General features: G+C 39.4%; 1 protein-coding gene across 1 annotated transcript in view; it reads right to left on the bottom strand.

Moving 5' to 3' along the window:
• The window catches only part of egfem1 (EGF-like and EMI domain containing 1), a 57,193-nt gene that overhangs the window by 27,765 nt on the left and 1,573 nt on the right, over window positions 1–27,855 (bottom strand). The window contains exons 3-13 of the mRNA XM_074680250.1: window positions 27,637–27,746; window positions 27,361–27,465; window positions 9,207–9,329; window positions 5,650–5,772; window positions 4,648–4,773; window positions 4,133–4,255; window positions 3,349–3,471; window positions 1,770–1,907; window positions 1,548–1,670; window positions 438–560; window positions 89–331 (exon numbers count right to left, since the gene is read on the bottom strand). Coding sequence (XP_074536351.1) covers window positions 89–331; window positions 438–560; window positions 1,548–1,670; window positions 1,770–1,907; window positions 3,349–3,471; window positions 4,133–4,255; window positions 4,648–4,773; window positions 5,650–5,772; window positions 9,207–9,329; window positions 27,361–27,465; window positions 27,637–27,746 — 1,460 coding nt within the window. The remainder of the gene's footprint in view (window positions 1–88; window positions 332–437; window positions 561–1,547; window positions 1,671–1,769; window positions 1,908–3,348; window positions 3,472–4,132; window positions 4,256–4,647; window positions 4,774–5,649; window positions 5,773–9,206; window positions 9,330–27,360; window positions 27,466–27,636; window positions 27,747–27,855) is intronic.

Genomic DNA, 27,855 nt, shown 5'->3' with positions numbered 1-27,855 from the left:
TGTTGTAGAACTAACAGGAAAACAATCAAATCCTCCTGATTTCAAACCTGGCATTAATCCTTGAGTCGTCACTTTTGTTTTACTTTACCTATGCTGCTGTCTGCTCTTAGCTCCCCTCGACGCTCCCTCTGGGTCTCTGACTCTTTTTCCACATCACTACCTTCACTGCCATCATCAGCAGTGTCATCACGGTAGTGCAAGGCTGCTGTGTACTGTAGTAGCTGTGGTGAATTGCGGAAAAGCAGGTCTGGTAATCTGTGGACCCCCAGCTGCTCGTCCTCTTCTTCCTCCTCCTCCTCCTCTTCGTCTTCCAGCTCTCTGCCATACAGAGCTGAACACAAGCACAGTTCCAGGGTCACATTATGATGAATGGCTAAGTGTGTGTGTGCGTATTTCACTTCTGATTATAGCATAACTTTGACAGGTATGTCACTCACAGCTGCAGGAGTGCTGGTCCGGATCCAGGCGAAAGCCCATTCGACAAAAACACTCGTATGTTCCCAGAGAGTTGACACAGTAGTGTTCACATCCTGAGGTCTCTGCGAGGCACTCATCAATGTCTGACAGAAGACAGAACACATGAGAATGGAGGGCTGTAGCGGTGCTGAGATGGCTCAATGTCAACATTCAGAGAAATTCAGGGACGTTAGTATTTGTCTGCTTGACTAAAAAGTAGGGCTGGAGCGATATGCTATTTTTGCGATTGGATTCTATTATTTGGGGTGCTGATTTGATTTGGCTTGCAATTTTTTGATTTTATGATCTTTGCGATTTTTACTTTGCTTTTTCAACACCAAACCATGTGAAAACGTTAAATGATGATGATAATGTCTACAGACTATAGCAGGTGCCATATTTTTCCATAAAATCCACATCAAGTGAGTCAAAAAGAATCCATAGACTATATCAAACATGGATGTAGTCTCCCCGACGTCGCCTGTCTGTTTCTGAAACGGAAAATGAAGCAGATCTAATATAGCGGCCATATTGGTAGTGGCAGGGGCTTCGCCTACAGCTATAGGTCTCCTGTCTGTCATGTGACCCTGAGCGGTGTCTCTGATTGGGTAAGCTTGCGATCTTAATATCCTCTGAACGGCCAAGTTTGAAAAAAATTCACCCCCTGTACAATGGGTTAGTGAAATTTGCGACTCAGACGGGAGACGTTTTTTGAACCAGGCTCTAAATAGGTTAATTTCTGCTTTGAAAACAGCTTTTTTTGGCTTGGTGTGTATGTGATTTCCGGTTCTTCCGGGGGTTAGACCGGAGGTTCCCGCTTGAGAGAAAAATGTAACCTCTATTGGAGAAAAGTGGTAACTTTTTTCCAATCCAGTTTATACACAAAGACTGAAATGAAGAATTTGGATTTGAAGGAAAAACTATTTTTTGACAAAGAATCCTGATTTTGACAAAGACCCTGATATTGTCAAACAAAAAAATTCTGATCAATAGGCTAATAAACGTGCATCCAGAATGTGCCAGCACAACTGGGCTACAACAAAAAACGCTTAGAAGCCTCAGATAAAAAAAAAACAAAGCAGCACTCTTACCATCACAGCCACAGCCATCTGGGTTTAGCCTGTAACCAGCTCTGCAGCTGCACTCATAGCCACCCGGGTAGTTTTTACAGAAGTGACTGCAGCAGGACTCTCCACTGGCACACTCATCACTATCTGAGAAAGGTTTCCAGTTTTGCAGAATTGGTTGAATATGAAAGAAAAAAAGAGCAAAGAAACAAAGATGGAGGACGCGTCACTGAGCAGCAGTCTTACCTACACAGGTCTTCCTGTTCCGACCCAGCTGGTAGCCGTGGTTGCAGGAGCAAAGCGGCCCGTTGGTGGTGTGCTCACAGTGATGAGAGCACCCTCCGTTGTTCTTCTCACAGCTGTTGACAATCTCCATCTCGATGCCTGAAGGAGAGGGGACCCAAACCACAATTTAAGTGCAAAACCAGAGATGAAACATGAGGGCAGTGTTATAGAGGCTTCATCAGGACTATTTTGGTTTGTTCCAGTTGTATAATTACAAGTCACAGATGATGAGAGGAAGAGATCTAAACTTCACCACAGATAGTTTACAATACGATGGCATTAGGAAGCTCAGACCATGTGTATTCACAAACAGAGCAAATGTGGCTGCTATGATATTGGAATGGAAATATTTCTTTTTAATTCATGACGTGTATCATGTCATACACTTCATCAAACAACTGATTGTTTAAAAGGAATGGAAAATTCTTGCACAACAAGCTAGAATCTAAATAGTAAGGGAAGATTGCGAAGAAGCATAAGTTCAGGCTACATGGAGGACTTTTTACAGCAACCATGCTGGTGGATAAAAGTTCATGTTGCATGCAAATAGGAAGTGTTAGCACCTGAATTCAACCGCATGCATAGCTGGTTAATTGCAAGTGGTTACAAAAGGATCAAACTACAATAGGTTAGCAAATATAGCATGATTAGCCTTGTGATTTATTATGCTTTATGGTTTTTGCTATTGTTGCGTCTTAAATGTAGAGTCTGCAGGATTTTACTAAATAATAAAACAAAATGTCAATTTTTAGGACTAATCCTGCTAAATCTTCAATTCTGGGCCTCTATGCATACATCTCAGTGTCTGTGTCTGCCTCGAACCCCTCTTCAGCCTATTTGTTGATGTTTTGGTTGTATTGAGACTAAGCATAGAGAGTAAGCATGGTTACATCAACCAATCACAGCGCGCCCAGTGCACAAGTGACTTGGCGTGTTAATGATAGCGAGTACAAGAAGCTATTCCGTGGGGCTATGGTAGTGGACATAGCAGAGACCAAAAAATACACAATCAAAACAAAATGAAAAGCTAAACAGATAAAGCTTTGTACCAAATGATGGTGAAGCTTGGCTCAACTTTCACTCGCTTTAGGGAATTTGAAGAGCAGCACGAAGAGACAAAGAGTGATGAGAGTTGGCTTTCTGATAAGCAGGTATGTGTTAAATCACCCAGTGATTAGCTTGTGCTAACACGCCAAGTCAGGTGCATGGCTCTTGAGTCTTTCTCATCAAGAAATGTGATGTTGCAGGTGGTTGCTGGGCTAGTGAATGTGTCCGTAGTCACAGTTGGAGACAATGGGTGTGCTCTGCTGCTGGCACTGATCCAAGGAGGAGGAGCCCAGTTTGAATCTGTGTTTACTAACAAGTAACGAACATTCCTGCAGACCCTACCTTTAAGAACTGTGTATCATTTTTCTACATTCTACATTTTTCAACATTTCAGCATCTTTTAGGATTAAAATGCTTAAGTTCTGCTGTATATGTCCTTGTTACAAAGGACATTGATCAATATTTGCTTGAGGTTGTAACTTCATTTACTCACGATAGCACTGTTTGCCATCAGCACCCAGTTCAAAGCCTGGATGACACACACAGCTGAAGGAGCCCGGCATGTTGACACACCCATGAGAACACTTGGCTCGTCCTGAGCCGCACTCATCAATGTCTAGACGGATGAAAAAGACAAAAGTGGAGGAAAGGCAAAAATGTCACAATGGAAAACAATTTGTATCTTTTTTTTTTTTTTTAAATAAGAATAAGTCAGTTAATCATGCTGGGTGTGAAGTTGGCATATGTTTTAATTGTGTTTATTGGATAAAGTAATCCTTCATTCCTAAGGCTCTTAAGTCTCTTGGTGGTCAGAAAGAGATGCAAATAGAGAGGGACTAAACAAAGGCTTTGTTTGGAGCTGGATTTCTGCCACTAGAGATTAATGAACTAAACAGAGGAGCAGTCGCTCTATTACGTGAGCATTACAAAACTAACTTCCCACATGGTCTAAAAAAAACTGTATGTGTACAGATTTCAAACAGAACGAAGCAAATACTTCCTCCTGCAGGAAGACTTAGTCAGGAGTCTGGCTTCTCCTCTGTTCTAGTTTGGGCAAGGAGAATGTAACATGTTAGTATGAAAAGTTTCCAACATTGTCCTCTCAAATCAATACAAGTCTTTTGGGGTGCATTTATACTTCCAGTAAAAAGTTAAGTATGGCAGTTACTAAAGGAAAATTTCTAAATAGGATTCTTTTAAGTTCCTTAACAGAGATATCTGCTTTTTGATTTTTTTGAGCATCTGCAGAATGTGTGAGAGTGTGTTCAATGCCTTGCCTTCACAATCCTTGCCATCTCCAGCCAGTGTAAAACCAGGTCTGCAGCTGCAGTGAACCTGGCCTTCTTCTGAGAGGCACAGCTGGGCGCAGCCTCCATTCCTCTCGTCACAGGGGTCCCTTACTGACGCACACAAACACAGAGACAGGATGACACACAAACATAATTGCATACAAACAAAAACGAAGCCAAGTCAGGCCAGCAAGGGATCTTTCCGAATTAAATCAAGAGGACATACTTCATTCAGAACTCTCTTATGACCTCTGAGTTTGACTTATGCGTGTGCAGCCTCCAGAGATTAAAATTCCTGCTCTTGACTCTGCTTAAAAGTTTTCAAAAGAGCTTCTCAAGTTCATTTCCTCTCTGGTGTACAATTTTCCGACCTTGCACTCGAGCAGTAGCCACAGATATTTTTATTTTTGCATTAATTTGGCCTGACTTGCAACAGTGGCAGAACAGTCATTGAAAAAAAAGATATCCCACTCAAGTGATAAATTATGGAAAAAATGACTTACATTCACAGTGTCTCCCGTCTCTCTTCAGCTGGAAGTTCTTCCGACACTCACATTTATAGTGGTTGTTCCCCAAGTCCACACACTTATGCTCACATCCACCGTTAAGTACTGAGCAAGAGTTCACAGCTTAAGAATAAATGAGACACAGAGAGTTGGATGATAAATAAGCATGGGAACACCCCAGCTTTGGCTTATATTATCAGAACTAATAGAGTTACAAAGTTAATCCACACAGGAGGACAGATATAATTGAATTTGTTGGCCATGTAATACGGCTTTCACACTTTGGAACTCTGAAGCCGTGTAATTACTGAAAACACTGGGGTAAAGGCTTAAAACTGGAGAATGATATTCAAGCTGGGCACCTGGGGTTACTTTCTAATGATCTTTCCATCCCATTACTCCTGTGATTTAATGATGTGCCAAATATGAATATCAGCAGTGAGCCTTCTGGGTGCTCTAAACACAGACATGGTGACACAGGCGGCCTGTAAAACTGAAGGAATAACTGGCGATACACACTGATGACTTTAACAGACACAATTAGCAATCCCTTTGCCTCCATTCTTACCCTTAACCACTAAGCTGCGGTCAAAAGATTGGAGTATAATGAATGAAAAGTGAGACCAAAAGCAACCGAGGAGGACTGATTTTCAGCAGGTCACAAATTCTCTCACTGCCTACAGATTTTATGGTACTAAAAGGAGACAAAGTACTTTAACTTCTTACATTACTCCTTGCAAATCATGTTCTAATATCCTCTTGACACCGTGATTAATCATAGCAGCTCAGCGCTTCTTTTTCAAGTGTTACAGTAATAATCTGAGGATTAGGACTGCCATCCTGGTGTTGGATATAAGTGACCCTCAAGGTTGATGTTTACATTCATAAACTGAATGCATAAAAAAAATAGCACCCTGAATTTGCAGCAAAGCTATTTTTAATGCAAGGTGCGTGATTTCGCTTCCGAGAGAATAATTCATTCTTTTGTTCAAGACTCACCTATACAAGTTCGAGCATCGGCGTGCATGCGGAAGCCTTCACTGCACTCGCAGTGGTAAGAGCCCGGTGTGTTGACACAGGTTTGTTGGCACCCTCCATTGAGCTCCTCACACTCATTGACATCTAAATACACAAATAAAACATATCATACACTCATCAGTGCACATGTAAACATAGGGATGCAGAAGTCGAACTTTTTAAGTCCAGACGGCAGTATTGATTCTTTGGATTTGGTATCAGCTGATGTCGAAACTGATCCATTCTAATACCAGTATCAATTATATGCTGAGGTGTTTTTTGTTCTTGATCTCAAACTATGCCCCCTGTTGGGAATAGTCTGGAATTGACTTTTTTTCCCCCTCTCCTCTCCCAGTGTTGTTTTTTTTTCATATGTATTGCAAAGGGGCGCTGGGTAGCTGGCTGCTCCTGGGTTCATCCCATTTCTGTGTTTCCCCATGTTTGTTTTCTTATATGTCTTAAAAAGGATGTAACTGAAATGAAATTTCCCCTCGGGGATCAATAAAGTATTTTGATTCTGATTCTGATTCTGATTCTGAATTCAACAAACCATTCCAAAATACAAGAATGAGATGCAAGATGATGCTTTGCCAGCTTTAGGCTTTTCTAACTTTGAGTTAAACGGATGAGACCCATAGATCTGTCCAATGGGTCAACCTTTAGTCATATCCAGTCTAATTATATCCCTGCACATATTCTCATTGGAAAAACTACCCATTTATGTCACAGAATAAAGCCAATCAAAAAATAACTTCCTGTGCAGATATTAAAACTGTTTGAAATGTCAGCTTGCATTTACCAACAGGCCACTTAGTGTATCTGGAATTATAATCAGAGATAAACAGGGTTTAAAGGTTTGTAGCTTTTCTGGAAGATGACGGAATCAGAACTTAAGTCTGTGGCAGGAAAATAACACTTAAATGAAGGGGAGCTAAGCAAGACATTTATTGCATCCCTTATAAAATCTGGCATCTAACTTTTAGGTGGTCTAATTACACATTCCATTTGCAGTGAGCCAAAGAGGGAAAATGAAAAGCACATTTTTGGTATGAGTGATTTTCACAGTTGTAGGTATATTACTTCGACTCACTTTTCACATTTAAGTACTGGATAGGAAACTGCAAAAATATCATTTCAAACTTTTATTACACTTTTCTTTTCTCCTGTAAGAAAAGTATACTACCACCTGAATCATTTGCACTGTATCACAATCGACCCCTGCTCTGACTCCTCCATGCAGGAACATTTGTCTAAGGTTATATTGTCTCCAGGCTGAATGATGGATGGTTTATCATGCTGCTTGTGCAGTAGCATGCATACGATCCATTTGTATCTTGTACAGGAGAAAGCTGCATATGGCTGTGCGTGGGTCAGCCTGACGCTCATGTTCCACAGAGACAGAAGCAACAACATACCTGAAAACTCAACTCAAGGGCAGCTAGGCTCCACACATCTGGACAACACATTAAACATTCTTTTTCACCTCCTCCTAGTTGTCATTTCTGGCTCACAGTAGCTTTTTCAGCTTTTTTTAGTAATGGAAGAATAGTGATATGTGAGTGTGGGGGAGCAATAATGCTGTTGTTTTATCTATTTTTAGGCAAGCGAAAGAATCTTTTTTGGAAGAATGATCCATTTAAGACATTCATAATTGTTAGCCAAACCTCCTTAGAAATCTGAACAAGTGCTGAAATAAATTATCAGACACAAATGCCTGTGGATAATCACATTCATGAGCCGCCTTATTATTCTGCACTCCTTTGTATTTTAACACATTGGCAACTATTGTTGAGGAAGCTAAACATGCTAAACAATAAACACAGGAGGAGGTTTGCCAAGGTTAATATACTTATTAGTCTCCTCATGTGAGAGGATTTCAGTGAGAGAGACACAATGGCTGCTTTTCACCAGTTAGCGCGTTGGTGTATGGTAGCAGCGGTGGCAGTGGTGCTGGTGTCAGAGGTCGAGGGGCATGAGGTCTGAATGGTATCGTGTGACACCATCTGGCTCAAAGCGGAGTTGCTGAGCTGGCATCTACAAGCAGACAATGTAGAGGACTGAACATGGGGAGGCGCTGCTTTGGCCGGAGCAGGAAACAAACAGGTGGTCTTCAGAATGAGCACCACAGGGAGGACATTTACCGCTACAAAAGAGGAACTCTGGTGTAAGAGCAAATGTTTTTGGGATTGTTTTTTTTAATGAGCTTTTTTGTGTGACTTGTATGAGTAGCAATGGCAAGTTACTGAATTTCTGTTTACATTTGAAGTAAAAAAAAATTGTGCAGTTACCTAAATGGAAAAATGAGCTCCCTTATTTCTCTAGTGTTGCAAACTCGATTTAAAATTCCAACAAATATTTAAAAACTTACTCTAACAAGTTCTCCATGGCTTAGTTTTCAGACCCTGAGTCTCTGCGTTCATTGCCAACTTGAACACAGGCACGACTCAGGCAAAACCTTGTAAAAGAAGACCTTCACAGCTGCTGTAGCTGTGTAGCAGCTTTTTCAGACTTTAAATGACTCGAGAGTGACAAAATCTTGTCTCAGGGGTCAAATGTCAGGGGCATTTGTTCACACCTTTAACTGTTTAGAACAAATGGGCCTCGGTGGCAAACATTTTCTCCGTAAGGTCTGATGAGTCGGCAGAGCTAAGAGGAAACAGTCAAAGGGAAGTGATGCTGTCTGGATAGGTGGTTGGTTCAAGGCAGAGGTCTAGACAATTAAATGTGTCTGTAGTGGTTGACAGTACTCCCTCAAACCCACAAATGTGTCTGCAAACGGTTTGGGACTGGGAATAAATTCAAATGATCTAATCTCTTGAACTATTTTTTAATCCATTTGACATATCTAATCCTTTTTTTTCTGACTCTTTTTGATCTGCATTTGTCCTGCAAAGTGAGGGACACTTGACCAATGGAGACACCAGGAGGCGTCAGTAGGTCACTTTTCAGTAGCAGTATTAGCTCTTCTACAAAAACTGTAAAAAAGGTCACCAGTGATGGAAAAATAAAGGAGGACCTTTAGTTTAAAACACCCTCAAAAGACAAAAAAGGCTCTAAAGATTTGTTTTTTGTTTTTGTTTTTGTTTTTGTTTTTGTTTTTGTTTTTTGATAAAAGGAAAACTGAGAAATTCAGTATAGAGTGCCACTTGATAACTTTTACACAAAAATGTACTTAATACATCGACTCATCATGTGTTTAAAAACAAACACAGACATGCCCATGCCTAAAATAAACTTCAGATATGCAAGACACTGGACCCCCAAATTGCTCCTGGCTAGATTAGATGACTAGCTAAGCATTATATGAGGTTGAATTTTAAATACGTCTAATACTACCAAGGTTGTCTTTTTTTTGTTTGGTGAACTGTCATGCTTTAAAACTTTTTAAAAAGCTCTTTAAAAACTGTTCTCAAGAAGGGCTCAAGATGCAGAACCAAATCCACTGAACCTGGCCCAGACATTGAAGCTGAGCAGACAGGCTGAAACAGCTCTGAGTCTTTTTTTTTTGTGATCACTGGCTACATCCATGTCCATTTTACCTTGACATGCTTTGCCATCTGGCCCTAGTTCACTGCCATCAGGACACTTGCAGTAGAAGCTTCCAATGGTGTTGCAGCAGAAACCTTCACAGCCGCCGTTATCCACTTCACATTCATTGACATCTGAAAGAAAAAGATTTAAAAGCCTGATTCATGGATATAACAGTCAAAAAAAGGTTCTAAGTCTGCTTTCAACTTTCTTATAATTTCCTTGGTGTTATTGGTGAGAATCTAAAATAAAAAAAAAGACTTGTGTTGATTTATACTAATCCTTATAATCTCCCCAATCTGTCAGTGTTTTCCAATAGAAAAAGGTTTCAGGATTTGCCCTTGTTTATCCTTCAGGCTCTTCATTCGCATAAAGTATGATGGTTTCTATCATCTGCAAATCATCAAAAGAATGTCAGCTCACCATCAAGTTAATCGACGGTATTTGAAGCAATCTGCATCAAATGATTCCTGCTTTCACAAGGCCCATTGAAGAAAACTCCAAACAATTAATATCAGCAGATGTTGCAAGCTGCCTCATCAGTGGGGCAGCTGTTGAGCAATGATAGCTCTCCTCCAAGGGTCAGTCAGTCAAGTTAGATATGCCTTTACATGGACAAAACTCATACATTTTACAACTTGAAAAAATAAACAGTCAAAAATATTACTCAAAACCATTTTTGTACCAGGTTGTAAACATGTTCTGCATAGGCTTCATCCATGTCACTAGACAAGAAGAAAACCAGGGAATATGACCAATTGGTGATACCAACATGTCTCGACGTGCTGTTCTTGTAAAACTACTCAAAGGGTAAACATAATCTTTGGGAATGGTTTTTTCAAGAAAAAATTGAAATTATGTCTCTCTTTCTGACCGGTCATGGAAATCAAAGAACACAGGAACGGATTATTTCCCTTTCATGTTTTCAGTTTCCTGAAATTTTATTGAAGTTACTGATATCAGAACTTACAGTGTTGGCTGCAATTGTGGCAAACTTTTGTAAAACTGTTGATGTCAGTTATTAAAATGATTTTCGATCTAGTAGTCCAACGATCTGTTCACTAATGTTTTAAAATATGGATTAAGTTACTGCTATTGCCACTGTTGTACTAGTCCAAGTAATGGCAATGCAGCCAAACTTTTCCACAGATGACACAGTGTTTTATGTTTGCTTTAGAAAAACAGTGAACAGTGAAATGCATTGCACTTGGACGGACACCTCCTGTCAGAGGGAGAGCAAAGAGACAGAGAGGAAAGGAAGAGTTATTTAATATTTTCTCTCCATCTGTTAAAAGACTTGATGGACCTTTTAGCTATGTGTTAAGCAACAGTTTATCTTTGAATAACAGGAAATATCAGAAGCAGAACTTGGAGAAATAATTTGGAAAGAGAGGACAGAGAGAAGTAAAGAGCTGCAAGCTTTATGGTAGAAAAAAAGCTTTATCAAAAGCATATGACAAAAGTAAGTCTGCATGTGTAATTAGGGTGCTTATACTACAGACAGTTTTTGAGCACAGTTGCCTGAGGCCCCTCTTTCATAAACACAGATGTGCACCTGATCATTAACAAGTTTGCAATAAAAGTTGTACAGGTTTTTAATCTCCTGGAGTTCAGGTTATTATATGAAGTTAAATGTAAAGCACATACAGTTAGGACAGTTGCCAAAAAAGAAAAAAACCAGCAGAGATGTGCTCCAAATGCCCCTCTGGTAAAAACCTGGAAACGTTTTCTGTTTTGGGTTTGAGCATACTTAACAAGTTAACTTATCAGCAGTATCTTCCTGGGTCATTTGGGGTCTTTGGGGTATTTCATCTGTTTCTGTAGTCAAGAAGACACCCATGGAGCATGGACCCTGGCCAATATCATACACAGACAACAGGGTATGATTAACAGCCTGTAATGGTTGGATAAAATGTCCCTTCTACCATCTGTGCACATAAATAAATATGCTAGAAAATACAATGATAAAAGCAGGATAGGGAAAAATATGGAAAGAGATGCTGCTTGAATATGACAGAAGACCACCGCAATCTATAAGGACTAAACCATCTCCAGCTGAACATTTGAGATGCTTACTTTTAAAAACTACAATCAGGTTGTTTTAATCAATGTGATGCAAAGCACAGTGCTCGAGACAAGCGGTGCTAAATCATAACAACTACATATTTTCCATACATCGTCCCTGCAGAGACCAAGCAATATGAATTGATTTGTTACAGATGGATAAAAAAAAAATGATGACCAAAAGTTAAGAAGAACCAGATTCCAGAAGGAAAGATTCTTGAATACAATACTTAGTTAAAGTTGTAGAAGCTGTTAGGCAGGAAATTGAAACCTTTCCTTGGCAGGGGTCACAATTCACATTCTGCAAATACAAGCTCTATAGTTGGATGTAACCGGCTGAGTTCTGAGGGACCTCAGAAACTAAGGATGGGTCGCCATATTTGTTTTTCAGGCCACACCCACACTTGGTTTCTAAGGGCAGACAGTGTTAGCTATAGCATCTGGAGAGGAATCCTTGATAAAAGTCAATCATTTGGGGAGAAAATTCCTTTAAAAGAGGTTCAACTTTCCTTTGGTTTGTTTTTGTTTCACTTTTTACATGGTAATTTGTCTTTTTGCAACACTCAGCAAACATAAACTGCTCAGGTGTTTTGTCCTGCCTGGCTTTTTGTGAACCCTCACTCAGTAATCAGCTCAATATCCTTCAGTTTAGGAAGGTGATTCTAGAAAATTTCTTCCCAATGAAGAATGCACACACACACACACACACACACACACACACACACACACACACACACACACACACACACACACACACACACACACACACACACACACACACACACACACACACACACACACACATCGAGAGAAAAGCCCAGCTCTGCACATTTCATTTACTCATGGGGGGAAAGACGGACATGTAACAGCAGGGCTCTGTCCTCTTAGCGTCTCCACTTTGATCCTTCAGCTCCTGGGTGCCTTAATGAGCTCTCCATATTGGCTCAGGGTCATTTGCAACCATCATTAAGACGCCAAGCACAGACTGTAGCTAAATTAGAACAAACGTGCTCTGAATGCATGCAGGAAAGTGTTGGGTCTGGTCTTGTCAGAATTTCTCTCTATCCTAAACACACCTCTTGTGATTACTTGTGCATAAAGATTACCTTGGTATGCTTAGTATAGACCAAACCAACATAGGCTCATTATACAGATTTTTAAAAAAAATTTTTATCACTTATCCGTAACGCATCGTAACCTGGCTTCACTTGGCAGACATCAAGTGAACATTGAATGGTAATACAAGATTTGAATAGTTTTGCATGTGTACTAGAAGCCATGTGCAATGTGCTCCTGCCCTGGACCAAACATGCAGGAAATCACCACCACCAGAATGTATCGTCTTTTGTGAGAGTTCAGGGACTGAGCTATAAAGATGACATGAGGAGACCTACTGAACATAAGCCTTCTGTGCATTCAGCCAAAAAATACCCCAGTGCTTTGTAAAACTATCAATCTAAAAGAAGTGAAGAGCACAACTATTTCATAGCATTTATAGCACTCTCTTTTTCACCTTTAAATCCAAGAAGTTCTAACATAAAAACAATACCTCCTCTAATGAAAAAAGAAAGATAGTTTGTCGTTTGACTCATCCATAAAAAAGGCAACTACTCCTCTGTCTTGTCTTGTTAACACATGTGGATCAGGGCCAAACAAAAGCAAGGTAATAAATAGAAAACATAGTGCTGCACATGCACTTGGATGCATAAGTATGAAAGTCTTCATAAAGAGTTATGGGCCACCATGAGAAACCTCTTCTACAACATCACCTTTCAGATCCTCTCTGTAAAACATGTCTTAAGTAGTTTAGTTCTTGGTTAACCCAGTTTATCTTATTACATATGGATCTGTAAATGGCCCATTTCTGTCTTAATCTGATTAAAACACCCAAATAAAGTTAGAAGAGTCAATTCAAAGAAACTATCCTGTCTGACTTTGCATCGATAACTTGTTGGTCATGGTACATGTAAGGAAAAGATAACTATTTCTGCCTCTGTGCAACGAATAGGCATCCATTTGTGATCCAGGCCTCCCACATATAAGTAGTACAACTGCAATTCATACATCCTCTAACACAGATGCTTGTATTGGTATGTGCTGTGACTCTTCAAGCTGAGTAATCGCAATCGGTACAAATCTTTGGTTTATGTCCACAACACTCTTTCCATGAAGTCCATGAACTACAATGACCTCCTCTTGAACTAGCTGTCTAACTACCTTTGGCTTCAAATCCCCTGATACATGAACACCTGCAGCTTTTTCTTGAATATTCTACACTCGGACTCCCTTGTGTGGCCCATGAGCCTTGACTGTAAAATCCATGATCATCAATCTTGATCAAAGTGAAGGACTGCAAGTTTTGATGACACGTCACTTACCTCAACACAGAATTATTCATTGATAAGTTCTGAAAGCACATACGTATGTCTCCGGCTTGAAATATTGCTCCACTCTTCAAATTTGAAAACTGTGTGCATCTATGAATTAGCCAGGGGTTAAAATGATTTAGTCTTACATTCAGCTTTAAAATAAATTTGCTGTTATTGACCATGACACTAGCTGTTAGCTGTTTGGACACTGTGTACAGGCTACGACACATTGCACATTGTGGTTCATCAGCTTGTCTTCAAAACTTTGTTTCATTCATGTTCCTGATGCAGCGTTGGCTCTTTTGGAACCCCTACACCACTTCACTGCCCCTACTGCCCATATTCATACAGCATTTCACTGTCATGTAGTACTGATATATAAGCTTAGGGTTAGGCTTCCATCCTACCTACTGACCTTCATCAGTCAGAAGAGCACAGCATCTTATAATCTTCGGTCCCAGGATCTTTTCTTTTTGTCTGTTCCAAAAGTAAGAACTGAGCTGGGAAAAAGGGCATTCAGGTTTGCAGCTACACATGCTTGGAATGAACTACAAAAAGACCTGAAACTAAAAGATCTGGTGTTACTAGATACTTTTAAGACAATGATGAGCAACTTGGAGGCAAACACATCTGGCTGCAGATGTTTTGACTGATGACTTTATGCTGTCTTGGCCAGGACACTCTTGTAAAAGAGATTTTTAATCTCAATGAGGTTTTTCTGGTTAAATAAAAGTTAAAACAAAATAAAAAAGGAACTTCTGTTGCACCTTGTATTTAAATGTTAATGTCACAGAAAGCAAGTAATACTTGCAACAAGTAGTTTGGGATTGATCGATGCTGCTCTTCTCCATTTTAGATGATTGAAAATAGTTGTCCCATTTCAAGGCACCAAATCACATCTGTTCTGGGTTGACAGGTTTGTATTTCTTAAAAGTAATGTGCGGAACTGGTTTTAATTACCCACTATTTGTTATTGAGCTTGAAATGACTGAAACGGAGCTCAGCAATACAACACAGCGTTGCTAGTTTCAACCTCTGTCCCCTGACAACAACAACAACTACTGTCAGTCTCTAAATTGCATGGGTGACCGGATATTAAGTTTCTGCTTTAAGCTCTGGAAAAGCTCAACTTGTCACATCAAGTCCTATTTCTCATTTAATGATTCCAAATCACATTTAAAGACCCAACTACTTCCTCCAAATGCTTCAATTAATTTCCTCTTGTTTGTTTTTTTTATTAGCATTACTGTCTTTTACTGTGTAAGCCAATGCTTATATTGTATCACTTTACTTAATCGCGAACACGTTTACTGAGATAGGCTGTAAATTGCACTGTGAAGCAATTCCTGTTGGAATTTTTGTCCTGTTGATGTATAAATAGAGTAACTCGACTTGACCTGACAAGAGATGTATTAATTGGAAAACCTCACGTGTTGAGTTAATTGATTGTTCAGAAGCTAGTAGAGAGTGTAAGCCTCCCTTAGGCCTATGAGGAGCAATGATAATGGTTTCCCATCATGTAACTGAGAGAACCAACAGCTGCTTGAATGCTCTTGTGTTCTCTGCAGACAAACACTGGCCACCAAGTCTCAATCCCTGCCTTTGCCATTATGTGTTTTGGAAATCACTTGTCCTCTACCGTACAGTGCTTCCCCTCCTCAAACCTCTCAAAGGACCAACACTCTTCCTTCCTTAAAAAAAGGAAACTATTTGAAGTACTTTGACATTTCATAAATCAATAATCCTGAAGCCATCTGCTCTTTGTCCTACTGTTAAAGACATTACACAGAAACAAAGTCAAGATCAATAACTGAATCAGCAGGTCTCAGCTGAGTTGCTGGTCTCTGAACAGTGTTCGATGAATTTGGAAGGCTTAGATGTCAGACCTCAGTGGTCGGAACTGATATTCAAAACAAATGTGATTTAAACTCTTCTTCCATAAGAGTTGGAGAGTGAGCAACTGGAGGGTTTTCCAACATTTTTAAGTCTTTACTCCCCAAAACTCTATTGTAACAAATTGGCAAATGGCAGTTTACCTACAGTAATACGATGTCCGGACTGAAATTAAAGCCCTTCTAAGCTTATACTCAGCTGGAGTTATTTTTTAACATTAGAAAGACATTTTTATGGCAATGAGACTAAACCAAAAGAAATGAAATCAGAGTATCTGCTCTTAAAGTAAACCAATGGAAAAATAGGAACTTTTCTAAAGGAAAAGGTATTTGACTTCTCTTTCAAACACCAGAAAGACTTCAGCAGCTGAGCCAGCTAATTGAGTGTGAAATTACAGACGTTTGCCCAAGACCTGAATATTTAAATCTTGACATTTTCCACCTGAAGGTTCAACTGGCTTACACCCACCTCCCCTCCCCTCCCCTTCACTTCACCATTTATGCAAACTCTGCTGACCCTACCACAGACATAGATAAATCCTATTCTCTGTAGAATCAGGAAATTTGTGAGCAAAAAAATAATCCTTTATTATATTACAAATAACGTGGCTGGTTGGAGCTACATTGCTTAACCTTTATTGTTACTGTCATGCCCTCTTCTTTAGTTCTATATCTTTGCACTTGCCTTGGGCTTGTTTGGTGTTAAGTGTGTTTGGCTTTAATCCAGCTAGCTCTTCTGCCAATACACTCGGTGTATACACTGATATTTAGGTCAAGGCAGAGACAGCCTTGTTGGTTTCCGATGGTTAAGCATATTTGATTAGACTGGATTTCTCAACAGCTTTTCACAGAAAATGAATCCTACATGCTTTGTCTGTACCCTGACTTCTCTCCTGTGTCATCAGGTGACTGATGTTTTGGGCTTTTAGTGAATAAACCAAACAGTCATTTGGCAGATTGCCATAATAACTCTTCCAATGCTCTTCTGGAAATATTAAAAGTTAAGTTCAAGACATTTAACTCATATAAAGAAAAATCTAAAGGGTCAAAACCTGCTCAATAGATTCATACAGCTTTATTACCATGTTAGTTGACTAATGTGAACGAGAATCCCTTGCAGGTTTTTGTAACTTGAAAAAACTATTCAAAGCAAGGAAACAAAGGTCAACAACGTGCTGTTAGAAAAAAACAATCCTGTGAACTCGTGCAAAGGTCAAAGGTTACCCACAGACAGCTGAGGAGCTTTAAAGAACCTGTCACAGACAGGAAAGTAAGATTTAACAATATGCTCAGTAGCAAGAAAGACGAGACAAAAGTGGGATTGTTTTCAGGATGTTGCACTGAATGAGATGAACAGCCAGCCCAAGAAAGGAATACCATCAATCACATTCTTCAGTTCTGAGAGGGTATTTTTTTGGCTCTCATTCAACCACATAGGACTAGATCAAAGGCACAAAAAGCTTGTGTTTGATGGTTGAGTTTCACAGTTTAAGTGTTTTATTGTTTGATTGTCTAGAAGTAGGAGGTAAAGGGTTTGTAGCGCAATAAGCCATCCAATTCTTGAAATAGGGAAGTGTGTGGACTGAGTGTAAAAGAGACACTGAAGGATCTGTCAAAGAAAGCAGTAAAAAGAAATCAGGGGAACTGAATGAGACTGATGGCTGGCTCCATCCTTTTCTTCTCAGTTTCTCTTCCCTCATCCGTCATTAGAGTTTTGGGGGCTGGAACAAACAGCCTAACCAGACAGGAGTGAGCACAGGCCCAAACAGACTTCTTGTTGGGCTTTGCCTACCCTGTACTTTTTCAAACATGATTGCTTGCTTGATGTCACCATCTGGATTTTGCACATACAGGGCTTGAATCTGTTGAACGTAAGAATAAAGGCTGTGTTTAACATACAGAGGGGCTGCTTGTGCAAACTGCTGAGGCATCCAAAGAGGTTGCAAGCCTAAATGAGCACCAAACCAGTGAAGGGGGGTGCCTACTTAAAAACTTCAGTGATGTACTCTCAAACTCATTTTCTCCATCTATCTCAGGTTGCGAGGACCAGTAGGAACTATGTGGTAGGCTAAGTAACTTAGCAGCAGAGAATATGGGTATGGCAGAGTGGATTTTTTTTCAATAAGCAGTTATCCTTTTTTAAAAAAAAACACGAGTACTTTGTGTTTACTTAAATGATTTTATGTTCATTAGGGAGAGAGATGATATTGGGACCTAAAGACCTGAGTTGCAAAAGAATTGTCTAGATGCTATTCAAACTACAAGCTGTTTTTCTCTGAAGTGCAAATGCAGTGTCCACATTCTTAGTGACGTAATAAAACTTAGGCCAAGGAGGGAAGTGGTGCCTATTGCCAAAGAACTATTCCAGTCAGTCCTGGTGTGAAGGCACTCTAGATGGCATGCAAGTCCGTTAATGGGAGACTACGTCTGTCTATTTTTCACAAGGAAATACCTTAGTGAGTAGGTGTAACCATCATGTTACCATATTGCTGAAAAGTATTCTAAAACAACATTGGACAATTTACTTTCTGTGTTAAGCTTTTTTTACCTACATCTTCATAAAAGCCTTCATCAATCTCCACTTTCTATATTTAAAAAAGTCATCCTGTTTGGTCCACATATTGACAGGTTTGAAAAATGTACAAAGAAAATAATAAGTTAAGGGCTGAGGGTGATGACAAAGATGAACCACAGTTTGTGTAGTGAAAAGCTAGGCTGTTCTGCTGAAAAATAACCATTGGAAATGGATTTCATTCCTGGCTTAGATAGTATCCATGTCAATAGTTCATCATGGAAAGTTTGTTTTTGCTTCTAGGAAATACCATGTGTCACATGTTCTGAGTTACTGAGTTTCAATACGGTCTGTCATGTTCATAAATTGTGTTACTGACCAACTCCCCACATGAATATAGCATGTCCAAAACCAGAACGGTCACATCCATCTATTTGTCCAAGATCCAAACAGCTGCAGTCTGTGTTTTAAAGTTGGATCTCAATCTAGTGTTCTGACTGATAAAAGTTTGTGTAAAGTTTATTTAGTTTGGAGCTACCTTTCTGACGGCAAAATATTGACTTGTTGACCTTAAAAGATAAAATCCACCTTTTTCTCACTAAGTTACCCCAGTTTCCAGAAATTCAAAGAAATATATTCACATCTACGGTTGGAGGATCTCTGTCAGTTAATTTTTTTTCTCAGTCTAATTTTCCTCATTTGTACCCCACAAGCCAAGTTCACTAAGAATGAAGTCCTTAAATCTGAAAGGGCTCTCTACAACTGTGGAATCTCACAGAGAGCCTTTGGAGCACATGGTCAATCACAGACCATTAGCCCCAACCCGCTCAGCATTAACCTGGTAAACAACAGCTCTGAAGTGCATTTGGAGAGATGAGTGTGTGCTTGTTTAGTGTGTGAGAACTTCCCTGCCATATGGCAGCCATTAGGGCTGTAATGAGCTTCTTCCTCTGGTAGCTATATGCTAACCAAGAAGCAGTAGTATTACAGAGTCTGTCACCTTGCCAGAACAACTACTTCCAAGCCTGTGACCTGGCATCTCATTCCTACATCTACAGAGTTAATGGTACACTGAAGAATGAAACTAGAAAAGGAAGGTTCACAGGACACAGCAGGTAATATCAACAAGTGACAAACCATGTAAGAGTATTCTAATATATAGAAAAATAACTTTTTGACCGACTATTTTGTGTTTTTGATGACTTCTTCTCTTTTCCCATCATATCCCTCCTCATTCTTACCATGTGGCGGATTCATTATCATCCATTCTGCTTCCTGGCAGTGATAACAAAATGAATGCTAAGTAGAACAGCTGTGGCTGACATTGCATGTGAAAAAAGCTTTAAACTCTATCACAGCAGCTTTGATGGAAACAACAAGCCACCTGGTCTTTCAAGTTTGTATTGACCTCTGTTTATCTTTCAGTGCAGCAGAAAATCTTCCTAGAAAACACTTAAGTATTTTTGGTGCTTTGGTGAAAATTGATTTTTCTTATACCAGTTTCTGAACAGAACACCCAAAAGAGGCTCTCTGATTGGCAAAAGCTTAAATCAAATACTGGAAACTTTGACATCATCTACCAGAAGCTGCATTGGATTTTTTTTTCCAGAGCTGTTCATTTCCTCTAATAATTGCCTTTGGAAATATATCTAAAAACATAGTTCTGGTGCAGTTCTGTGTGTCAAAAAAAAATGTCAAGAGTAGCAATAATTCAGCTCATATGACACCTTGGCAGCCAGCTTTAAGGCTAATCATTAAAAATAGTATTTTGTCAATCTTCTCAGTAAGCTTTAGAAAACAAAACAAGTGAGCTGCTAGCAAAAACAAAGCTCATTCTGTCAGAGGAAATCATCAAGTTAGCTTTGGCACAAGCTAGCTTTGGCTACAGTGAGCAAATTTTGGTCAAATACATCTTGGACAGGAGACCAAAACACACAAAAGGTTAGCTGACATTACAACCATGTTGTTCCCATCATAACTTAATCTAAACCAGAGTCTGCTGCACACTTTCAATATAAGTCATATCCCTCATTCTGGTGAGTGAAACAAGTGAAAGTGTCAGGTATGCAGGACCTAACAAAGATGACAAATTGTAATAATGGTAAAAACAATTTTGTTTGATGCATAATACTTTTGCATTTTAAACTAGTTCTTCACATTGACATAAGCCTGACCTCTCTAAAAATGGTCTAATATTATCTCACTGCCAGATAAACAGAGAAAGTAGATGCTTTATATGCTCATATTACTTGGAACTCAAAATAAAATCCTTATCATTGGCCTGGGGCTCTGCGGTGCTTCTTTTTGAGTGGTAAGAATCAGAGAAGAGAAACTATATGCCTGGTACGGTTGTTAACTTGCGCTGAAGAGCTCTTTCCAGGTCTGTGATAGAGATCATTGTTATCTGAAGCTGTGAGAACAAACACTGAAGTTACTGAGAGATCATCTTTCATGCCCTGCCATTCACAACATTTTTGAGTTTAAAACTAAAAGCTTTTTTCTTTTTTATCTATAATAATAATAATAATAATAATAATAATAATAATAATAATAATAATTATTATTATTATTATTATTATTATTATTATTATTATTATTATTATTATTATTATTATTATTATTATTTAGAAATCTTAAAATTCAGATTGGACTGACTTTTAGCTTTATTTTTCAATGTCAGTCAAACTCTTTTACATGCTGTCCATGTTCAGGAGCAGCCACACCAGTAAAAGTACGTCTACCCTACAGAGACTGATATGCATGTATGTCTCACAACATAAAATGTTCAACAGTAATAAAAGAAAAGTGGTCGAACACTGACCCAGAATGAATCCGTTATTCATTACATGATTTACAATTCCATGTGCAAAACATTGCCAGATCATTTTCCAAAGCTTTTGCCAAGCAGCAAATATTTTCAATTCGGAATCAAAAGCACTGGTCATAAATTACTGTTACTTTTTTCTTTACTGGAAATACTGCAAGCAGCAATTCTCTATCAACAAACCGTACGCTCAAGTAGAAGAGGGGTGAAATAGTGCAAGAGATGAGGAAAGAGCCTTTTACAGAAATTCCTTTCAGGCATTAGAGGTTGATGAACAAAAAACAACACCTGTCCAGAGCATGGGCCTGACATGAACAGGAACTCACACCTAAAAAGATAAGAGCATCCTTTGAGCGTCACATAAAAAGAAAGTTTACAGAATTAAAGTTTAGCAAAAGCACAACAAGGTAGAAAAATATATATATATGTAACCAGAATAATAACACGGTGGCTATGTTTTTCGTGTTAGGATTGCCCCAGTTCTTTAATTAAACCAGTTGTTAAAAAAGTTACTGCACAGCATATTTTTCCTCAGGACTTAACTCAGCTTCCTCTTCCTAATACGCTTACAAGGCTGTGTCAGAGGAGGGATGGGCACCAAAATTATGTACATTTATAGGTACTGACCGAATTCCATCTTTAGTGCCAAGTACCGATTCACATACAATCAAAAGGTACCATGTTTCGGTACCTAAACGCATCCTTGCGACTGTGAGGGAGTAGAAGGGTAGGCAATTTTCCATGCTGAACATGAACACAGCATTGCAAGTTTATGTACTGAGAAATAAATGTTTAACTGAAAACTATGAGATGTTATTATTAAATATATATATTCATTACCACATAAACACAAAACAGTACCAATACCAAACGCCAGGTACTAGGCATCGGTTTCACAAATGTAAAAGGTACCCATCCCCAGTCAGGAGTCGCCTGCTTCCATGTGGCCTACCTGAATCTTTCCATGTCACAGTCTACAATCAACACCAGTCCAAAATACCGCCTACATGCAGAATTCAATTTATACAACTTTCAATACAGAAAGGACTCAATTCTTCATCCAAAATTAGAAAACATACAGTAGATCTCATTTTATCCGCTCCTTCATGTATGTCAAATAGGTGCTATCAATGACACAACACCAGTTGATGGTAAAAGTTTTACATTCTGGGACGTACAGAGACACATGAGTTTTATCTAAAAGAGAAGGAAGCCAGTCCTGTGCAGACATAAGCTCTGACTGAGGTGAGATCTGAGCCGATGGGAGACAACCCAAGGTCCTAGGGATAAAGCACTCAAGTTCATATGAAGACAGACAATTCCCCTATGTGAAATTAGGATTTAGTCTGCAACTGCAACAACTGTTTCCGCAGTTACCTCAGAGGATGTGGTTTGTAAAACTGTCCACAAGGCTCTCATTAATAAAGTTTTGTTGTTGCCATTAATTTCTTTTAAATGGTCATGGTGAGACTATGTGCTGGAGTTTGTTTGCAACTTTTGACCTGTTGATTCTTCTCCCACACATGCTGTCACAGAAAAGATTTAACGATTTAAAGTAACAACAAAAGAAAATTGGTTTGCAGCCCAGTAGTTCAGTCCCACTTCTGACAAGAAAAAAGTAATTTCACAATTTAGGATTTAATCATATCCAACTTCACTTGCATGTTAACAGCTCAGAGACACACAAGATTGAACTTTTAGCTTGAAATACTTTTGATGTGTTGTCAAACTTGATTCAAGACTATTTTAAGCATTTATGCTAATTTGGATATCTTGTGATTAAAGTCCATTGTTTCTTTTTTTGATTTTTTCTTTTTTTTCTCCAATGCTGTGTTTGGGAACTGGTAGCACATTGTAAAGGAACATGAACCTCATAAACCATTAGTTTAGGAGTCAGCAGTTGCCCTGGCTGGGGGTACCATTAAACTTGTAAAAGAAAAAAGTTGTACAACTTTTTTATAGAGAGTAGAAATAACTCATACAACTGTCTCATCACATTGTTATCCGCCAGGACAACAGGGTCCAGGTCAAAGGCTCTGTCCGTAGTAACTCCTGTATAAAGTGCTCTGAAAACAGGCAGGCCCTTTTAGTGGAGACCAGATGGTTTCTGTCCTCACTCTGTTATGTGCCTGTGCTCTTTTAACTCCACACAGAACCATCCACCAATTAGACCAAAGCAGAGCCTTAACCAAGCTGTAATAGAAAGAGACAGAGTGGCATTCACCACCAGGGGTAGATACAACAATTACTGAGCCGGCTCTGGTATCTCGGCACATGCTTGGTCTGTATCCAAGCTGTTTATTACCTCACACTGTCAACACCACGGCCTTGGTGTCAGCAGCTGACACACATTTCTATGGACGGTGCCTTCTGTCTTGTATCAGAGATTGGAAGCAGGTGGTCGGTCTGCCCCCACAGCACACACAGTGGGCCCTAACCACCACTACTTGGCAGCAATACCAAAGAGAATGACGTTCAAGAGACCAATTCATGACGAGTGCTGAAAAGAGGAGGGAGAGATCAGAGCATGGGTTCTCACTTGAACTTTACTAGAGCCATACTGTATGAAACATTGCTCTCAGTGTGCTCTCTTTTTCTACTTTAGTGTACCTGCAGTGAGCTGTAGTCAAACATCAGGCTGATTATGGCAATTCTGCAGCAACCTCCACATTCTTTATTGTGATGAGTTATATGATGGTTTTTCAATAAAGGATATCTTCCTTTTGTTGACAATGTTCTTTTGTTTCCTCATTTGAAATTTAAGATCAAGCAAAAAAGCCTGTTCTTTCTAATTGAAAAAAATGGCAGACAATGAAACTTTCCTGTCAAGCATGGAGAGAAAACATGCAAACTCCTACATTAGCAAGAAGCTACAAAGATTTGAGTCCTCAGTAGATGAAGGCCTCTTTATCTACTGAGGACTCAAATCTTTGTAGCTTCTTGCTAATGTAGGACACTCTCACTTTGGCTCTGTTCTGACAACTGACTCCTCAACCTCTGGCAAGCTGCTGATTAGTAAATATTGCATTGTTTTCTGATGTACTGTGGTCAAGAGAACAGTATTAGTTCAGGTTGGTTGGGTTACAGAATTGTAGACCAGAAATTTAAACAAGTAGCAAAAGACACTGAAAGCTGCTGAGCACAGAGGGGACATCCAAGCAGTCTGAAACTGAATGATATTGTCTGCACATCCATATCAAAGTATGCATAAACAAAATTCCAGCAAATTGATTCAAATACAATGGGAATATTGTTTTCAGGGACCTCAATAAATTGGCTTATCATCGTCATGAAACGGCAACTCACAATCTCTGCCTCAGGCCTCAATAAATGCTCTGAAAACAAACTGAGGAAAAGTCTGATCTGCAGATGGGCCAACACCCAGACAATCAATCAGCCAAGTCTTAAAACAAGACAGACAGACATACTACAAACAGCCATTACATACAGTAGTATTAAAAACATGTGGGAATGAAGAGCAACATACAGGAACCAAAAGCTAATAAATCTGAGGAAGCCTTGTGAAACATCTTCATGACCAGATCAGGTCCAGTTTTCTTTAATGTGATACTGCAGGAGAAATCCACGACATTCCTTCCTCTGTCTGCCCAATCTGCTTTTCCTGCACCATATGAATCACACACAGGACAGTAAGTCTGTCAGTGTGGAATGTATAAGCTCACAACACAAATCTAATAACCAACAGTTTTCCCGTGTGGGACACTATGGTAAAAGAGAGTCTACAGAACAGTCTACAGTATGTTTCAGGCTCTGAAGATGAGCTACAGCTCTCTCCCTTGGTGATGTAACGCAATTCTGGAATAAGATGTATAAGCCCAGTATCCATAGAGCGTGAGCAGCAGGGTACATGTAGGTATTATTTTTGCAAATCATGGGATCCATTTTATCGGTTATTTGGGATGAAAGAACAGAGCTGAAATTGAGACAATATATTTTCATATCTGAGCCTAAATTTTGAATCGCTATCCCTTTGTTCCACTACAGTCCAGATGGGGGCAGTAATGTACCTCCAAGCCTGTTTTCATATACCAAGAGGCACCAATAGAAAGAGAAAGAAACACTCTCCTTTTGTTTATGTGGAAGCAATAAATGACACGGATGTTTTGGGAGGAAAGATACGCTTAACTTCAAAACACAGTGAAAAAAATAATCCTTTGTAGGGATGTCAATCCTGAAACTATTTGCTGGTTGTTCTGTGCTTCGATAAGTTTTAGGTGATATCTGTTGCCATTAAAAATGCTGTGCTTTGGCATTGTTTGGACAAGGCTGATTCAAGTCATTGCTTGGTTCTGTTTATGTGTTTTTACTGTGGCAACCTTACTATGATGAAGAAATACACACATTCTTAAAAATGGTTCAGCTATCATTGAAGAAAAATAAATGGTGTACATCATTTCAGTCAGATGGCTAAAATGCACTTTGGTCTGTCCACCTAATGCATATTGGTTTACATTTGATTCCACATTATGCAGCTGCTAAGGTTATGCTAGCTTCCAATAGCTACTCAACATTGTGTGTTCAATAAAAGACACCACAAGAGATTACTTACACCTCTATTTACCATTTAAAGGTTGAATTTTCTGAAGGTTCGGGGTATTTTTGCAAATATTTTAACAGTAAATGGAATGGCCTCAACTGTTTGTACAGCACAAGTTGCTTTTGCATGGTAATGAGATTCCTAAATGTTAATATGGTCTTGAAATAATAGGCAAACTTTTTTAATGAGGAAATAGAACAAATAAATATAATGCTCTAACCTGTACATCTGAGAGTTATGGTGCTAATGGATATCCACAGAGCACAGGTTCACTAAAGGCACCTGGCTGAACTCGAACCTGGCAGACTCTCCCCGTTCATAATGATTCTGGCAGATGAGTGAGGAAATATCTGTCTCAAGAGATGCAAGGAGGAAAAACACTTTGCTAGCAGAGAGAAACAAGAGAAGATCTCACGAGGAGATCTCGCTGAGGAGGATCAATGGACAGGATGTGCATGAGAGAAAGAGAAACCAGGAAAAATTGTGGATTAGATCTCATATCTCTATCTGTTCCCAATCTGTCATTCAGACGTGCGAAAAGCAAAGAGCCCATGTCAAAGCAAACAAACGGGGATAGGTACCTTTAACAATCAACGACACGTCCCTGTGAAATGTCTAAGCAAGTGAGGGGACTGTTTAAAACCCCTGGCTGGCAGGCCCTCTCTCCTGGGAAAGCCAAGAAATCAAACGAGAAAACCTGTGTTTGTGTGTTAGTGTGTTTGCGAGCATGAAGGGGATGGGGACTAAGTATTCTCTGTTCTCCTCTCAGTCTCAGCAGGACTTTTCCAAAATACTAACAACCATCCTCCTGTTTGCATGTTTACATAGACTGCAGGGGTTTGACAGTGGAACAGATGCTGACTGTAACGTGACAAAGCATAGGGACTAAGGGGGTATTGAGCTTTTGTACTGACTTACTGTATATGTTACCCATTAAATAATGACAGATTTCTCTTCCCACATCTGAAGGTTACCGCAGCTGACTGCTTAGTCTGGCTGCTTAGTTAACAGATGAACAAAGCTAAGTGATACTGGGGCATTAGATCTAACATTAAGATGTTCACATGTTCTTAAACATTGACTTTGCATATCATATTTTTTTGCTCTGTTAAGACAATTAAACAGTATTTAAAGGACTGCCTAAATATATGGGGTTACTTGTAACAACTTGTTAATGAAACAATACTCTTGTTGTAAGGGTACAGCTAGCAGCCAGTTAGCTTAGCAAAGCTCAAAGACTGGAAACAGAGAGATAGGCTTTACCGTGGTATAAGCTCGAACTCAAGCAGTTGCCAGGTGAAAGTTTAAAATTAGTAACATTTCAACAGAGGAAAGCTAGCTGTTACTCAGACTTTTGTCTTTGTGTTAAACTAGAGTAGTGTTCAGTCTTAGCTTTAAAATTTACTGCTCGTAGGCTAACTGATTTTCTTTCAATTCTTTAAAAATAAAAAATAAGTTTGGTGTCACAAAAAGTTTGTGTGATCTTAGGTATTTAATAAATACTTAACTCTGACTCAACATGAAATATACATTCATATCAACAGCCTTGCTCAGAGCTGTAGTTTGTTAATGATATGAAAGACGAGCTGCTTTTACATTCATGAGCATCCACAGTTTTATGGAACAGAGCCTCAGCTGGATTGGCCCCAGCACTTCAGGCTCTGGCCTTCAAAGGAAACCATTCCTCCAAGTGAGCACTTCTTCTACCTTTACTACTCAGAGACCCCCGCAGAAAAGAGCCATCCAATCAGCCACACTACAGGCACAGTCTGCTTTAGCAAAGTGAAAACACAAGCTCTGGACCAGGCCTATTAAATCTTAACAACATATTGGCCTCTTAAGATGTATCCTCATTGACTTACAAAGCTGACTTAAGCTTGCAGCTGTATACATGTTTGCATTACGTACACACATTTATAAGCATGAACAAAATTTTTACAACTCACCATACTGGCACCGTGTCCCTTTGAAGCCCAGCGGACACTGACAAATCTGTTCTCCAGTCTCTGCACATCTGCCTCTATTGAAACATGTGTTGGCACCACACACTCCTAAAAAAATAACCATATCACACACTATATAATGGCTGACATATCAAGATATTTGTGCATGACTGATGTAATTAACTCAGCTAGCCTCATTGCTTAGACTGATAATGTGACGTCATAGTTAAACAAACATGCCCTTTGTGATACATAAATATGTAAAATGTCTTTACTTACTATGCAGACAGCCCATCTCTTCACCCTTCTGAGTCCAGCCAGGGCAGCACTTATAAACTGTGTGCAGATCCATGCTGTAAACCTGCCTATACACTGTGTAGTATGCTGTCCTGGGAGAGAGAAATTCTGTTACAGCCATTGTGGACGAATATTAAAACATTTTTCATAGTCTGCATTATTTTCACACTCATCTGACATTCAGCAGTACATCACTCCTTG

Source organism: Halichoeres trimaculatus, unplaced genomic scaffold, assembly GCF_033239565.1.
Source record: "Halichoeres trimaculatus isolate MK-OKI-2021-1 unplaced genomic scaffold, fHalTri1.1 fHalTri1_scaffold_9, whole genome shotgun sequence".
In the NCBI taxonomy this organism is placed as follows: domain Eukaryota; kingdom Metazoa; phylum Chordata; class Actinopteri; order Labriformes; family Labridae; genus Halichoeres; species Halichoeres trimaculatus.
This window is presented reverse-complemented; position numbering and strand designations above follow the sequence as displayed.